The sequence below is a fragment of the Oryctolagus cuniculus genome, chromosome 11 (assembly GCF_051225735.1).
Source record: "Oryctolagus cuniculus isolate XC-2025 breed Fujian yellow rabbit chromosome 11, ASM5122573v1, whole genome shotgun sequence".
NCBI lineage: Eukaryota > Metazoa > Chordata > Mammalia > Lagomorpha > Leporidae > Oryctolagus > Oryctolagus cuniculus.
In genome coordinates, this window is record NC_142877.1 from 107,695,142 (window position 1) to 107,711,074 (window position 15,933).

The 15,933-nt window shown below is 41.3% G+C and overlaps 1 protein-coding gene across 13 annotated transcripts in view; it reads right to left on the reverse strand.

The window, feature by feature from the left end:
- SLC41A2 (solute carrier family 41 member 2) overlaps nt 1-15,933 on the reverse strand; it is a 147,364-nt gene that overhangs the window by 104,675 nt on the left and 26,756 nt on the right. For 10 of the 13 annotated variants that reach the window (XM_089308914.1, XM_051846057.3, XM_089308910.1 and 7 more), the window contains exon 2: nt 1,617-2,338. In XM_089308914.1, the coding sequence (XP_089165040.1) occupies nt 1,617-2,246 (630 nt within the window). In that variant the 5' untranslated portion in view covers nt 2,247-2,338. Of the gene's footprint in view, nt 1-1,616; nt 2,339-5,712; nt 5,780-15,933 lie in introns of all 13 variants that reach the window. The other 3 variants (XM_089308908.1, XM_089308907.1, XM_051846058.2) reach the window with 1 other exon arrangement.

Here is a 15,933-nt window from a genome sequence, read left to right on the forward strand (position 1 = left end):
TAAGCATTTGGGGAGTGAACCAGCAGACGGACAATTTCTCTCTGTCTCTCTCTGCCTTCCAAATAAATAAACATAAATAAAATTTTTTAAAATAATGAAAAACGTTGATTAAAGTATGATAACATTTTGTTGTCATTTGGCAAAAATAAAAAAGGTCAAGAATTTCTAGGGGGCCAGCCTTGTAGCACAGTGGGTCAGGGCACCACCTGTGATGCCATCATCCCATACAGACACCAGTTTGAGTCCTGGCTGCTACACTTCCAATACAGCTCCCTGGTGGGAAGGCAGCAGAAGATAGCTCACGTACCAGGGCCACTACCACCCTTATGGGAAATCTGGATATAATTCCAGGCTCCGGGTTTTGGCCTGGCACAGCTGCGGGTATCGTGGCCCATTTTAGGAGTCAAGCAACAGATGGAAGATCTCTGTCTATGTCTCCACGTTTCTATCACTCTGCCTTTCAAATAAATGAAAATAAAACTTAAAAAAAAAAAAAGAATTTCTAAATGTTGTTAGGATCTTAGAAAAATAAAAGCATTGGGCCCAACGCTATGTCGTAGTGGGTAAAGCCGCTGCCTACAGTGCCAGCATCTCATATGGGCGCCAGTTCGAGTCCTGGCTGCTCCACTTCCTATCCAGCTCTCTAACACACCTGGGAAAGCAGCGGAAGATGGCCCAAGTCCTTGGGCCTCTCTCTGCACCCACGCGGGAGACCCAGAAGAAGTTTCAGGTTCCTGACTTCAGATCGGCCCAGCTCCAGCCGTTGCAGCCATTTGGGGCGTGAACCAGCAGATGGAAGACCTCTCTATCTCTGCCTCTGCCTCTCTGTAATTCTGCCTTTCAAATAAATAAGTAAATATTTAAATAAAAAAAGAAAAAGAACAGTATTTACATATCAGTAGTATGGTACAAATTACTACAAACTTTTTGAAAGGTAATTTACAAGTGTCCATAAAATTTTAAACATAGTCTAATACCCAAAGATACCACTTTTTAAATCTATCCTATGGAGATATTTATATTAGTATAAAAATATACTTCTAAGGATTATTTTCACACTAGTATAGAAGAATAAATAAATTTACATCTGCAATGAAGAATAAGTAAAATTCCATCTACAATGGAAGATGAAATATTTTAAAATACAGAAAATCTTCATATACCAATTTGGAAAGATGTACAGAATGTACTATCAAGCAATGAAAATTAGCTTCACAAAAATAGTATTTCATTTTCATTTTTGAAAATAATTCACATTAATGTATGTACTCATATACAAGCAGAGAAGAAAGTTTACAATATATAACAACCTCTTAATGATAGTAATGTTTGGAGAAGAGGAGAGTTTTATAGATGAAGAATGGATGATACTCTGACCTATTTTTGGATCTATAGAGAAGCACTATTTTATGATCAGAATGATCAGAACTTCGGGGGGGGGGGGCAAGTTTGAACCACATCTAAAAAAAGAAGATTGTCTACCAGAGTCAGCAGCCACTCACTTTATGAAGGAATAATAAAATCTAAATAAATATTTGGGATTAATAGCCTATATACAACATTTTAAACAGAAATGCAGTAACAAAAAGACAATCCAGTGAAAGCAGAAAACTCACCTGTACTATATCCAAAACCATGCCAGCTGAAACTGTTCCAAAGCCAGCCAGCAAAAACGGCACAAGTATCTGCAATGCCATGATGCCACTGGACTCTCTCGGTAATTTTGGGCTTGCTTCCACAATGACATCCTCATCCCCGTCACTAGATATATCCTCATCTTGTAACATGGCAGTAGTTTCTGAAGTCTCTCTCCCATCACAGTAATTATAGTTGGCATAGTCATCATACTTTTGGCTACAACCTGATGGTATATGTCCATTATTACCGTGAAAAGACTGTTCTGAGAAACCGTGGTATTCCATGTGTTGCTCAGATCTATTGCTAAAAGTCTGTGTTGCCACTGATAGTCCATCTTGCCAAATGCCATTTGCTTTTTTGTGCCTCTCTTCTTGATTTTTCTGGTAAATTACTGGAACCATACTCAACAGTAAGTTTAAAAACTTATCAGACTGAATTGTGTTTAAATTTAAAGTCCAGTCTACACAGCCTCCTCCACTACCTAAACCACCATTTGTTTTATTAGTAAGAGATCTTCCTTTACTATTAGTCATATTGTCATTGCAAAAGATCCGGTACTCCTGAGATCTCAAGCGCCGTGAACCATAGCAGATGAAGCAGAACCACATAAACACTTGTTTAAATTAAGTTGTTAGCTTCATTGTGTAGAAAATGCCTTCACTAATAAAAGGTGTTCAGAAGTTCCACAAAGGGACTGGATCTGGAAAGAAAAAAATTAAAAAATTAAATTATTTGAAACAGGCATTTGACTTATTGGTTAAAATACCAATTAAGACACCATGTCCCATATCAGAGCACCTGGGTTCAATTTCTGGCTCTGGCTTGTGATGCCAGCATCCACCAACACAAACTACCAGAGACAGCAGAGACTGGTTCAAGAGATTGGGTCACTGCCACTACGCGGGGGATCTGGAAGGAATTCCCAGCTCCTTGCTCATTCCTAGCTGTTGTGGGAACCTGAGGAGTGAACTAGCAGATGAGAATTCTCTATGGTTCTTTCTTCCTCTCTGCCTCTCAAATAAAAAATGAAAATTTAATTTTAAGATAAATAATATTAACTATCTCAATGTTTAGATTATCATATTTAGATGTAGAAAACACATGAGTTCTTCAACCCTACAGTATTGATACCGTACTTCATGGGCTTAAAACATAGCTTCTTTGTGCCATACTATTGCTGTTGTGTATAGAAATAGATTACAAAGCTATTATGTGGGCTCATTTTGATGAAAAGCATTTCTTATCTTTGTATACTTTATGTAACTAGTATCTACACAAGGTCTTCAACTCCCTCTGAAGTTCTGCAGTGGACAAACTTACTTCAAAAAGTGATGGTTTCCACTCCTATAGAGAAGACTCAGAATCAAATTGCTACAACCCTTAACACCCGTTTGTATACAGTGTTTTACTTAAAACATTAAATAATAAGCCCTATCACTTTATCTACAACTTGATATATTTTGCTATTAAAATATGAAGAGATAATGATGCTGTTTACTTGTTAAAACAAACTTGCAGATGTCCTTTATACTGTATGGGGCATTTATTTCAGGTATAAAATTAGGTTGAAGTCATATTCGTATTTGCAGCTCTGACACTGACACACACACACACACACACACACACAGAAATCCATTATAAGAGACTTAGGAACACAATTCCTTCTGTTATTTAGGAAATCATCAAACTGAAAAGAGATTACATGTATACATGTCCTGCCTTTCGCAAGCCAAAGAAAGCTTGCATTTATTTAAAAGTGCACTCTGTCCATTCACACTTCTCAAATCTGCTCTGAGCCATAACCCCAGGGAAGGACCTTGAATGGCTGACCCATAAACAGATTTTCCCTAAAGACTTGGAACTAAGAGACACAGACACACTGCAACTAGTCAGACAGTGATGGACACTGAAGCTGCAAAGGACATATGAGAGTACTCCAAAAAATTCACAGGAAATGTAATTAAATAATCTTATTTTGGTGGAAAAAAATGAAATCCATGAACACAGGGGATCCTCAAGAAGTTAGCAGAAAGGGGCCAGCACTGTGTCATAGCAAGCCAGGCAGTGCCAGTATCCCACATGGGCACTGGATCGTGTCCTGGCTGCTCCTCTTCCAATTTAGCTCTTTGCTTATGGCCTGGGAAAGCAGTGGAAGGTGGCTCAAGTGCTTGGGCCCCTGTACCTGAATAGGAAGCCCAGAGGAAGCTCCTGGTTCCTGGCTCCAGTTCAGCCCAGCTCCAGCTGTTGCAGCAATCTGGGGAGTGAACCGGCAGGAGAGAATGTCTCTCCCTCTGTCTATAAATCTCAAATAATAAATAAATAATCTAAAATGAAAAAGAAAAAGAAGTTCATGGAAAACACAAATTCAAAAGTCTGCATGGATATCAAAAATTTTGAGCACCAAAATAAATTCATCCTTTAGTTCCATGATCCCATGTGCTTTCTGAAGTATCCTCATATGCTAGGTATACATACAGAGCCCATTTGTACTACTGCTGCTACAGCTGGAAAGACTCTCAAAGCCACCTATCACAATGGGTCTCGAGGCCTCAGGTGTTTCTCGGGAGTGTATAGGCCTGTCTTACACTTCTAAGAGTACAGGAAATCAAGAAATTGGCACTGGGGGCCCGGAGTTGTGGTGTAGCAGGTCAAGCCACCACCTGCAATGCCAGAATCCCATACAGGTGCTGGTTCATGTCCTGGCTGCTCCACTTCTGATCCAGCTCCCTGTTAATGGCATAGGAAAAGCAAGCAGAGGAAGATCCAAGTGTTTGGATCCCTGCCACTCATGTGGGAGACCTGGAAGAAGCTTCTGCTTCAGCCTGGCCCAGCCACAGCCCTTCCAGCTATTTCAGAAGTGAACCAACAGAGAGCAGCTCTCTCTGTCTCTCCTTTTCCTTCTCCCTCTCTCTCTCTCTCTCTCTCTCTCTGTTTCCCTTCTCTCTCTCGCTCTCTCTTTCCCTCTCCCGCTGTAACTCTGCCTTTCAAATAAATAATTTTTTTTTTGACAGGCAGAGTGGACAGAGAGAGAGAGAGAGACAGAGAGAAAGGTCTTCCTTTGTCATTGGTTCACCCTCCAATGGCTGCCACGGCTGGCGCGCTGCAGCTGGCGCACTGCGCTGATCCGAAGGCAGGAGCCAGGTGCTTCTCCTGGTCTCCCATGGGGTGCAGGGCCCAAGTACTTGGGCCATCCTCCACTGAACTCCCGGGCCACAGAAGAGAGCTGGCCTGGAAGAGGAGCAACCGGGACAGAATCCAGTGCCCCAACCGGGACTAGAACCCGGTGTGCCGGCGCCGCTAGGTGGAGGATTAGCCTAGTGAGCCACGGCGCCGGCCCTCAAATAAATAAATCTTTAAAAATAAAAAACCTTTATGTGCCATGATTCAAACACATTGATTGAGTTGGCTGCATTAAATATTATTTAACAGTTTTGTTCCAAAGACTCTTTAGATGATAAGCATGGCAAACACAACGGCAATTCTGACTTAGTACCTTAGATCCTTGTTATGTGAAGTATTGGTCCAATAGCACTGGCATCATCTGAGAGCTTGTTAAAAATGTAGGATCAAGGGCTGGCGCTGTGGCGCAGCAGGTTAAAGCCCTGGCCTAAAGCACCGGCATCCCATATGGGTGCCGGTTCTAGTCTCAGCTGCTCCTCTTCTGATCCAGCTTTCTGCCATGGCCTGGGGAAGCAGTAGAAGATGGCCCAAGTCCTTGGGCCCTTGCACCCACGTGGGAGACCCGGAAGAAGCTCCTAGCTCCTGGCTTCGGATCAACACAGCTCCAGCCATTGCAACCATCTGGAGAGTGAACCAGTGAATGGAAGACCTCTCTCTCTGTCTCTACCTCTCTCTGTAACTCTGTCTTTCAAATAAATAAAATAAATCTTTCAAATAAAAATGTAGGATAAGGGCTGGCATTGTGGTATAGTGGGTAAAGCCACCATCTGTGAAGCCAGCATCCCATAAGCGCACCAGTTTGTGTCCCAGCTGCTGTACTTCTAATCCAGCTCCCTGCTAACGTCCTGGGAAAGCAGTGGGAGATGACCCAAGTGCTTGGGACCCTGTACTCACGTGGGAGATCCAGAAGCAGCTCTAGGTTCTTGGCTTCAGCCTGGCAGAACCTTGGCTATTGCAGCCACTTGGAGAGAAAATCAATGGATAAGAACATCAATCAATCTGTCTCTTTCTCTCTCTCCCTCCCTCCCTAACTCTACCTTTCAAACAAATTTTAAAAATTTAAAAGCTTTTTTAAAAAATGTAGGATCTCAGTCCTCACTGATTTTTTTAATCAAAATCTGTACCTTTAATGTCATCCCAAATGATTTGTGAACTCAGTAACATGCAAGAAATATCTCCCAATATATTCAAAGGAAAATCTGATTTACATCTAACAGACCAAAAACTTGACAAGTTAGACTTTCAAACATAAACAAGAATGTAAGCAGCATTAACACACACAGCACCACAAGTACAAGTGTAAACTGTCAATGGCTTTGTTAAATAATTTGGCACGTCCTACTGAAGTTGAAGACAGCCGACATGAGCCAGCAATTCCACCCCCCAAGCACCTACCCGGAAGAAACTCTTGCATTATATACCAGAAAAGGAATGTTCTTAACAGCATTTTTCATACTAACAAAATAAACTGAAATTAATCCATAAGAAAGTATAAATTGTGGCATTTTCAACAATGCAATATATGAGAAAGACTATGATAAATCAAAATTTTAGGCTGGCGCCGCGGCTCACTAGGCTAATCCTCCGCCTTGCGGCACTGGCACACAGGGTTCTAGTCCCGGTCGGGGTGCCGGATTCTGTCCCGGTTGCCCCTCTTCCAGGCCAGCTCTCTGCTGTGGCCAGGGAAGGCAGTGGAGGATGGCCCAAGTGCTTGGGCCCTGCACCCCATGGGAGACCAGGAGAAGCACCTGGCTCCTGCCATCGGATCAGCGCGGTGTGCCAGCCGCAGCGCGCCAGCTGTGGCGGCCATTGGAGGGTGAACCAACAGCAAAGGAAGACCTTTCTCTCTGTCTCTCACTGTCCACTCTGCCTATCAAAATAAATAAATAAATAAATAAATAAATAAATAAAAATTTTCAAGGGCATGGTCACATTTGAGGAAGTGGAAAAAGCACATGGAGGCTTCAAAAGATTGGTTATACTTTTTAAGCTTGAAGATTGAAAGTACCTCCTTCTTTGTTAGTGTTTTTTGCAACAGTTGCCTGTGGACTGCAGCATAAAGCATGAGAAATAAGAAAGCTTTACCAATGAAAGCCATTGGAAATTGGAACTGCTTATTACCACACCATAACCTAACAAAAGCTAACCAAAATGTATATATTTTAAAAAGGAAATTGAATCACAGATTCCTATCCATTTCAGTTTAAGAGAGTCTCTCTGATATATTAAGCACTTAGCAAGGGTAGAATCATTTGGTCTGGCCCTACTAAAGCAACTGCAGGCAGAACTAGAAATTCAATAAATCAATAGCAGGCTAATTTTTAAGTTGATGATTTTGTATGGCCTGTGAATGATCTTGGAAATAGCCAATGTCCCTTGGCAGAAAAAAAGTTCCCCAGCCCTGAAAGCTTCCAGTGTATGGTCGAAGAAATTTTGGCTTTTTCTAAATTTTTATTTATCTTCTTAAGACAGAGACAGGGATAGACAGAAGGACAGAAGAGTTTCCATCCCCTGGTTCACTGCCCAACTACCTGCAACTGGCAGAGCTGGGCCAGGCTGAACCAGGGAACTGGGAACTCAATCCAAGTGTTCCAGGTTTCAATCACTTAAGTCACCATCTGCTGCTGCACAGGCTGGTGAGTATTAGCAAAAAGTTGGAATCAGGAGAGGAATGGGGTCTTGAACCCAGGAACTCCAACATGGAAGGCAAGTGTCTTAACTGCAAAGCCAAATGTCTGCCCCCAAAAATCTTAAAAGCGTGACTTCCAAATATTTGGCTCTCATAAACCAAAAAAATTTTCTCCCAAATTTTATGAAGTTAAAAACTATCTTTCCTCCAAAATAATCAAACATCTGAAAACTAAAAATGAAGAAAGGACAAAAATCGGTTCATACTTTCAAAAAAGGACAGGACCAGTGCTGTGGTGTAGTGGGCTAAGCTTCCACCTGCAGTGCCAGCATCCCACATGGGCACTGGTTCCAGTGTCGATTGCTTCTCTTCCAATCCAGCTCTCTGCTATGACCTGGGAAAGCAGTATAAGACGGCCCAAGTGCTTGAGTCCCTGCACCCAAATGGGAGACCTGGAAGAAGCTCCTGGCTCCTGGTTTGAGATCAGCTCAGCTCCAGCCATTGCAGCCATCTGGAGAGTGAACCAGCAGATAGAAGACCTCTCTGTCCCTCTCTCTGTAACTCTGCCTCTCAAATAAATAAAAATCTTAAAAAAAAAAAAAAAAAAAAGACGGCCTTTCCATTGTACATATCTAGATTTATGGAAGAATTCCATATTCCCTGTGAAAATTTTGTCACATAGTTCAGCACTGGTCTACAAAGTCATGTCAGGGAATTATTAACCAAAAAAATAAACTGATACTGGACACTTTTTGTGCATTCAACTTTAGATACAAAAAACATTAATACTAAAAATGCTTATTTTTAAAATTTAAGAAAAAGAAGTATATGCATATTTGTTTGCTAAATGAGAACCTCACAGAAAATCTGCTCAAAGTACCAGAGAGGCATTGTATTCCAACACAAAGGTTCAGTAATAATGCCTGAAGGGGCCCGGGCTGTGGTGCGGCAGGTTAAGCTGCCACCTGTGACTCCTGCCTCCCATTTCAGAGTGCTGTTTGAGTCCAATCCAGATTCCTGCTAATGTACCTGGGAAAGCAGCAGAAGATGGGAGACCAGGATGGAGTTCCTGACTCCTGGCTTAGCCCTGGCCCAGATATGGTTGCTGTGGTCATTTGGAGGATGAATCAGCAAATGAAAGATCTCTGGCTGTCTCTCGCTCGCTCTCTCTCTGACACTCTGTATTTCAAGTTAATAAGTAGATAAAATCTTTTTTTTTAAAGAAAATTAATAATACTTGGAAAATCCAGCAGAGCTATAAGTGAGCAAGCATAAGTCAAGCCTAACTACTCAGAAAGACACTGAATGGGAGTTTAACACTTGGTCATTTCCCATAACAAGAAAAGTTGTTATGTAATCTATTATAAGTAATTATTACATTTAGTCATAAATCTCAAAACTGGTTAAGTACTATATATTTATATAAATACACTAAAAACCACAGTACTATCAGAGAGATCACATCAAATAAAACTATACTTGACTGATTTTATACAAACTATTTTGTTTTATTTAAATGTTGGTGCATTCCTTTGAATACCCAATAAGTGCTTAGTTGCATAACAGGTTCAAAAATGTAAGAATTATGCCTATTTAATTTGCTTTTTGCGGCACCCAAACAGTAGGATGCCTCTAAGGCTGCTCAGTTCTCTTCCCTACTTTCATTTAAAGACCCAACCTTGTATAAGCTAAAGTCCTCACCAATTTCCCTCAATAACTAACTCCTCCCATTTTAAGGAAAAATATTTTTAAAAGCCCCAGTAAGTAGCCTTTTATATATCAGTTTCATCATCTGACCTCCTTAGCTTTGCCATTTATTATCTAAAAATCCTTTTTCTTGAAGAACTGACCATCTGACCACCTTTCTCAGCTCATATCCCACACAATTCCAAAGTAATTTTCTGGTTTTCTCATGTTCATTCTGACACCAATTTCTTCTATCCCGTCATCATCCCATTGCCAAACCCTACGAAAATTCATCAGAACAAAGGGGAAGTGAACAGGCATTCAGCTTAGCTATTAAAACAATTAAGATGCCCAAGTCCTGTGGCACAATGGGTTAAGTCACCATTTAAGATGCCTATCTTCCATATCAGAGTACCTGGGATGATGTCTCGCCTCCACTTCTAATTCCAGCTTCCCATTAACGCCCACCCTGTGAGACAGAAGATGATGTCCCAAGTACTTTGGTCCCTGCCACTCACATGCAAGACTCAGATGGAGTTCCTGTCTCCTGGCTTCAGCCTGGCACAGTCTTGGCTGTTGCAGGCATTTAGAGAGTGAACCACTGGATGGAATATATCTCTTCTCTCATCACTCTTTCAAATAAATAAATATACGATAAATAAGCCTAAAATAAAGAAGCCCATGTACCATATCAGAGTACCTGGGTTTGATACTCAGTTCTGGCCCTCACTCTAACGCAGACACTGGCAGATGGGGAGTGATGGTACAGCGTTTGGGTTCCTGCCACCCATGTAGGAGACCTAGACTGAGTTACCGGCTCCCAGATTCATCTCCCGCCCAGTTCTGTATGTTGTGGACATTTGGGGAATGAACTAGCAAATATGACCAATTTCTCTCTACGCCTCTGTCAAACAGATTTTAAAAAGAACACCAGGGAACACCACTGTCCCATTTATGTGGCCCACAGATCTTGACTACTGAATCATACTGAAGAACTCTTTTCTCCATTTGAACTAATCTTCCAGCTACTGCTAAAATCATTTATCATTTTTACCCCTTTGATTTCATATAGGCTCCCCCTATAGTGCTCATTTGGGGTTCCATATTAATTCACACTGATTAAAAATTCCTGATTGTGTTTGCATCATTTAGTTTTGACAGTTCTTTGCTCTCTGTATTCTTAATTCTAATAATTTTGGGTAGATTTCTTTGAAGTAGCATAATTTTACGATGGCCTTTTGAGTGAAGTGAAAAATTCCAGGGTATTAGAAATAGTGCATAGACAGTATAGAAGGGGGAAAGCTAAACAAAGGAGATTTGATTGGCATAAATGAAGTTCTGACTTGTTAATTTTAATAGAAAGTCAGAACTTCATTTATGCCAATCAAATCTCCTTTGTTTAGCTTTCCCCCTTCTATACTGTCTATGCACTATTTCTAATACCCTGGAATTTTTCACTTCACTCAAAAGGCCATCGTAAAATTATGCTACTTCAAAGAAATCTACCCAAAATTATTAGAATTAAGAATACAGAGAGCAAAGAACTGTCAAAACTAAATGATGCAAACACAATCAGGAATTTTTTTTTTTTTTTTTTTGAAAGGCAGAGTGGACAGTGAGAGAGAGACAGAAAGGTCTTCCTTTTTCCATTGGTTCACTCCTCAAGTGGCCACTGAGGCCGGCGCACCGCACTGATCCAGAGCCAGGAGCCAGGTGCTTCTCCTGGTCTCCCATGCAGGTGCAGGGCCTAAGCACTTGGGCCATCCTCCACTGCACTCCTGGGCCACAGCAGAGAGCTGGACAGGAAGAGGAGCGACTGGGACACAATCTGGTGCCCCGACCAGGACTAGAACCCAGTGTGCCGGTGCTGCAGGCAGAGGATTAGCCTATTGAGCCGCTGCACCAGCCCAGAAATTTTTCAACCACTTACAACTTAAAAAAAGAACTTTTTAAGGTTAAAAGTATCCATTTAGTCTTCCACTGGCAATTCTCACATAACAGAGATGATATCTTATGTTTCCTGTGATATTTAATATTTATCATTTGGCCCACAAGAGTTGTATGGAGTTGTAACTCCATATGGCAATGTAAAAGAAATTTCCAGAATTCCACATGTACTATCAGTGTTTGGCTGGGAAATCATTCAGTTAAGAATGCAAAACTTGAATAAATAAAAAGTACATGGATCTATTTAGCTTGATTCCTGAAGCATACCATGGGAAGGGAACTATTTCATGGCAACAACACTACAGAATGAAGGTGAGCTTAGCTAGCAACCACCCCATGAATTTCATAAAGTATAAGTCTCAAATTGGCACAAATCACAGCTGAATTAGAGTAATTTACATACCTTATCCTGTAATCTTATTGTTCAGAAGTCCTTGGGAACTAAAATATTAAGAAATGCCAGAGGGCAGGCATCATATACAGCAGGTTAGGTTACTGCTTGGGACTCCTACATCCCATATCAGAATGCCTAATTAGAGATGTCGCTTTTTTTTTTTTTTTTTTTTTTAGATGTTGCTGCTCTGGGCTTGGGATTCAGCTTCCTGCTAATGTTCCTGGTAGGTAGCAGATGATGGTCCAAATAACCCACAAGGGAGACCAGGATGGAGTTCCTGGATCTGAGGTTCAGCCTGACCTCCCAGAATTTGAGGAGTGAACAGCAGATGGAAGATGTCTCTCTCTCTCTGTATACATATCTCTGTCTCTTTCACTCTCTCTCACCCTACCTTTCAAATAAATAAATGAATCTTAAAAAAGCAAATGCCAGGGTACTTCAAAAAGTTCATGGCAAATGCATAAGGTTTTCATAAAGTTTTTGAAACACCCTATCACAACCTCACACAGACTGATCTCTCTGACTAAAAGATTCACCCCTAAAGTAGAATGAAAGTATCCCTTTCTTCTTTTGGCTTAAAATACAGAGGTAGTCCTCAGAAAAATCTTGACTCCACTGACTTACACTGAATTCATGAACTCAAGTAGATTTATTTAGGTAATAAGTAATGATATCAAACTTTCTAGACAAGTTTGAAAAATACAAGAAGAGGGAAAGGGCAAGTAACTGCAAGTCTGAGACATGGAATTACTATAAAATCCTCTGTACAAACACAAGAGCTTGAGACAACAAGGACAGGATTCAGTTACCAATAAACAAAAGCTGGCTCTACAGAACACTCACTCACTGCCAAGGTTGCTCCTGACATAAGAGTAGCATCACCAGTTTTCTTACCCTGAAGTATCTATACGTTGCTAAGACAGCTGAACATTTCTAACAATTTCTTCTATGCTAAGAATAAGAGGATAATAAATCTTCTGCATAATAAATCCTCAATCCACATCAAATAATTCTTCAATTTATAATTTGACATTTATAATTTATAATAATTTATTATATAATATATAATTTATAATCATGTATATTTATAATTTAAGTATTTCAAATTATTATTTCAAATAATTTTTTAAACTAGAGTAATTGATTTCGTGTAATTGGTTCATGTCCTGGCTGCTCCTCTTCCGATCCAGCTCTCTGCTAATGCCTTGGTAACACAGCGGAAGATAGCCCAAGTGCTTGGACCCCTGAACCCACGTGGGAGACCCAGAAGAAGCTCCTGGCTTCACGTGGACCCAGCTCAGGATGTTGCAGCCATTTGGGGACTAAACCAGCAGATACAAGACTCTTTCCCTCTCCCTCTCTCTAACTCTGCCTCCCATGTAAATAAATAAATCTTAAAAAAAAAAAAAAAAAAAAAAGTGGCCGGCACTGCAGCTCAGTAGGCTAATCCTCCACCTTGCGGCGCTGGCACACCGGGTTCTAGTCCCGGTCGGGGCGCTGGATTCTGTCCTGGTTGCCCCTCTTCCAGGCCAGCTCTCTGCTGTGGCCAGGGAGTGCAGTGGAGGATGGCCCAAGTCCTTGGGCCCTGCACCCCATGGGAGACCAGGATAAGTACCTGGCTCCTGCCATCGGATTAGCACGGTGCGCTGGCCACAGCGCGCCAGCGGCGGCGGCCATTGGAGAGTGAACCAAGGGCAAAGGAAGACCTTTCTCTCTGTCTCTCTCTCTCACTGTCCACTCCGCCTGTCAAAAAAAAAAAAAGTTATACTACTATAGTTTTAATGATCTGTGATTATTTTAAAATTAAAAAAAAAAAAAACACACACCACTTGAGACTCCCACATCCCATATCAAAATGCCAAGTCTGAGTCCCAAAGACTGGGTTCAAGTCAGCTTCCTGATAATGTACCCCCTGGAAGCAGTAGTGATGGCTCAAGAATTCGTGTCCCTGCCACTCACTTGGGACAGCCAGATGGAGTTTCAGGCTCCTGACCTTGGCCTAGCCTGACCTGGAAACCAACTCACTCTCCCCACTTCTCAGTTACTGCCTTTCAGATAAATAAATAAATCTTAAAAAAAAAAAAAAAAAGCCAATGGATCAACTAAAACATAACCCACTTAAACCAACACTACTTACTGAGAAAATGCTGACAGAATAAATATGGTATGTGTCCAAAGAACTGAGTGGATTGCATAAACAGAGTACAGTTTATTCTACCAAATACCACCAGATAGATTTTATCTAACCCCTATGAAAACAACCAAATGAAAAGTGGAAAATAATGCATTCATTTAAGTGGGAATTCTGATTGAACTGATAGCAATGCATCAACAGTTTCTATAACATAGGAGGCAAACAATGAACAAAAATATCAGCACTACTGTTAGAAACAAATCAATGAATGGTAGAACAGCAAACATGCTGAATCAGAGAACCTTTCTGAAGGTGAGAGGTCACTTGAAAATAACAAAAAACGTATATTTACCTTATTCTATCTTAAACATTTTGTGTATGTACCTTAAAGACAAAACAAAAAAGTTACCAAAACTTAATGACTCTCTTGCAAATAACATATAAGATCAATTTCCTGCAAACAACTTCAGGGAACATCATCCCCTTATCACTTAACATCACCTTCCCTATACAAAGTCCATGAAAATTTCTTTAGAAAGAACAGCTACAGAAAGCCTTGCTACAGAAGACTGGTATTTTTGGTTCTGTTCAATAAAGAAGGAGCCACTTTTTAACTTTAGCAGTGAAGAAGCATAGCTATATCTAAAATTCAAACCTTATAATCCATTTATTTATCTAATGCTATCTTCCTAGTTTTATTTTCTAGGGTACCAATTTTGTTCTTCTATTTTTTGAAATCAATACTTCTTGTAGGTGTTCTTTTATAAGCTTCCTTGGAACTTTTGTGTAATGAAATAGAGTACCAAAAAAAAAAAAGACAGAAATAGCACATTTCCTTACCTTTTTCTCTGGTGCTTATAAATCTGAAATAGGTATATTTAGACTCTAAGTAACTGCGGCCATCAGCATTTCCAATGAGTAGACTTTGTTATTCAGAACTCATACAAAAAGTACACACTCATACTTCACGCTTAACACATCCTTATATTAAGAATTCAATTCTGCGGGCCAGCGTTTAGGGTAGATTAAGCCTGTGCCTGCAGTGCTGGCATCCCATATGGCACTGGTTCAAGTTGTGTCTACTTCACTTCCAATCCAGCTCCCTGCTAACGTGCCTGGGAAAGTTGTAGAGGACATCCCAAGTGATTGGGTCCCTGAACCCACTTGGGAGATCTGGAAGGAGCTGCTGGTTCCTGTTTTTCGCCTGGCCCAGCCTCAGCCATGGCAGCCATTTGGGGAGTAAGCCAGGATATAAGATCAATTGATCTCTCCTCTCTCCCCTCTCCCTTCTCCCCTCCCTCCCTCTCTCTCTCTCTCTCTCTCTCTCTCTCTCTCACTGTACCACTGTCTTTCAAATAAATCTTATAAAAATTAATTCTGGGGGCCAATGCTGCAGTACAGTGGGATAAACTGCTGCCTGCAATCAAATATGGGCTCCAATTCAAGTCCTGGCTGTTCCACTTCTGATCCAGCTCCCTGCTAATGCATACGGGAAAGACAGCAGAAGATAGTCCAAGTGCCTGGGACACTGCAGAAGCTCCAGGCTCCTGTCATTGGCCTGGAGCCTCCCCCAGCTGTTGTGGCCATTTGGGGAGTGAATCAGCACAGTGAATGGAAGCTTGCTCTCTGTCTCTCTAACTCATCTTTCAAATTAAATAAATAAATAAATAATTTTTTTTGGACAGGTAGAGCTATAGACAGAGAGAGAGACAGAGAGAAAGGTCTTCCTTCCATTGGTTCACCCCCAAATGGCTGCCATGACTGGCACTGCGCCAATCCAAAGCCAGGAGCCAGGTGCTTCCTCCTGGTCTCCCATGGGGTGCAGGACCCAAGCACTTGGGCCATCCTCCACTGCCTTCCCGGGCCACAGCAGAGAGCAGGAGCAGGAGCAACCAGGACTAGAACTCGGTGCCCATATGGGATGCCAGCGCCACAGGCAGAGTTAAGATTAACCAAATGAGCCATGGCACCGGCCCCTAAATAAATAAAATCTTAAAAAAAAATCAATTCTAAAACTACAAACCCATTTCTGAGACCAACTTATACAACTGACTCTTTGTATAATTAAACTGAAAATTTTACATAAAAGCTTCCAGGACTTTAGAATGTAAATATCACTGAGTCAAAGTTTCAAGGAAAAAAATTATTTTTATGAAAACAAAAATGAGGAGCCGGAAAACTGGCATAGTATCCTGGGGCACCAGCATCCCATATGGGCACCAGTTCGAGTTCCAGTAGCTCCACTTCCCACCCACCTCCCTCTAATGGCCTGGCAGCACAGTGGAAGATGACCCAAATGTTTGGGCCCCTACATCCATGTGGCAG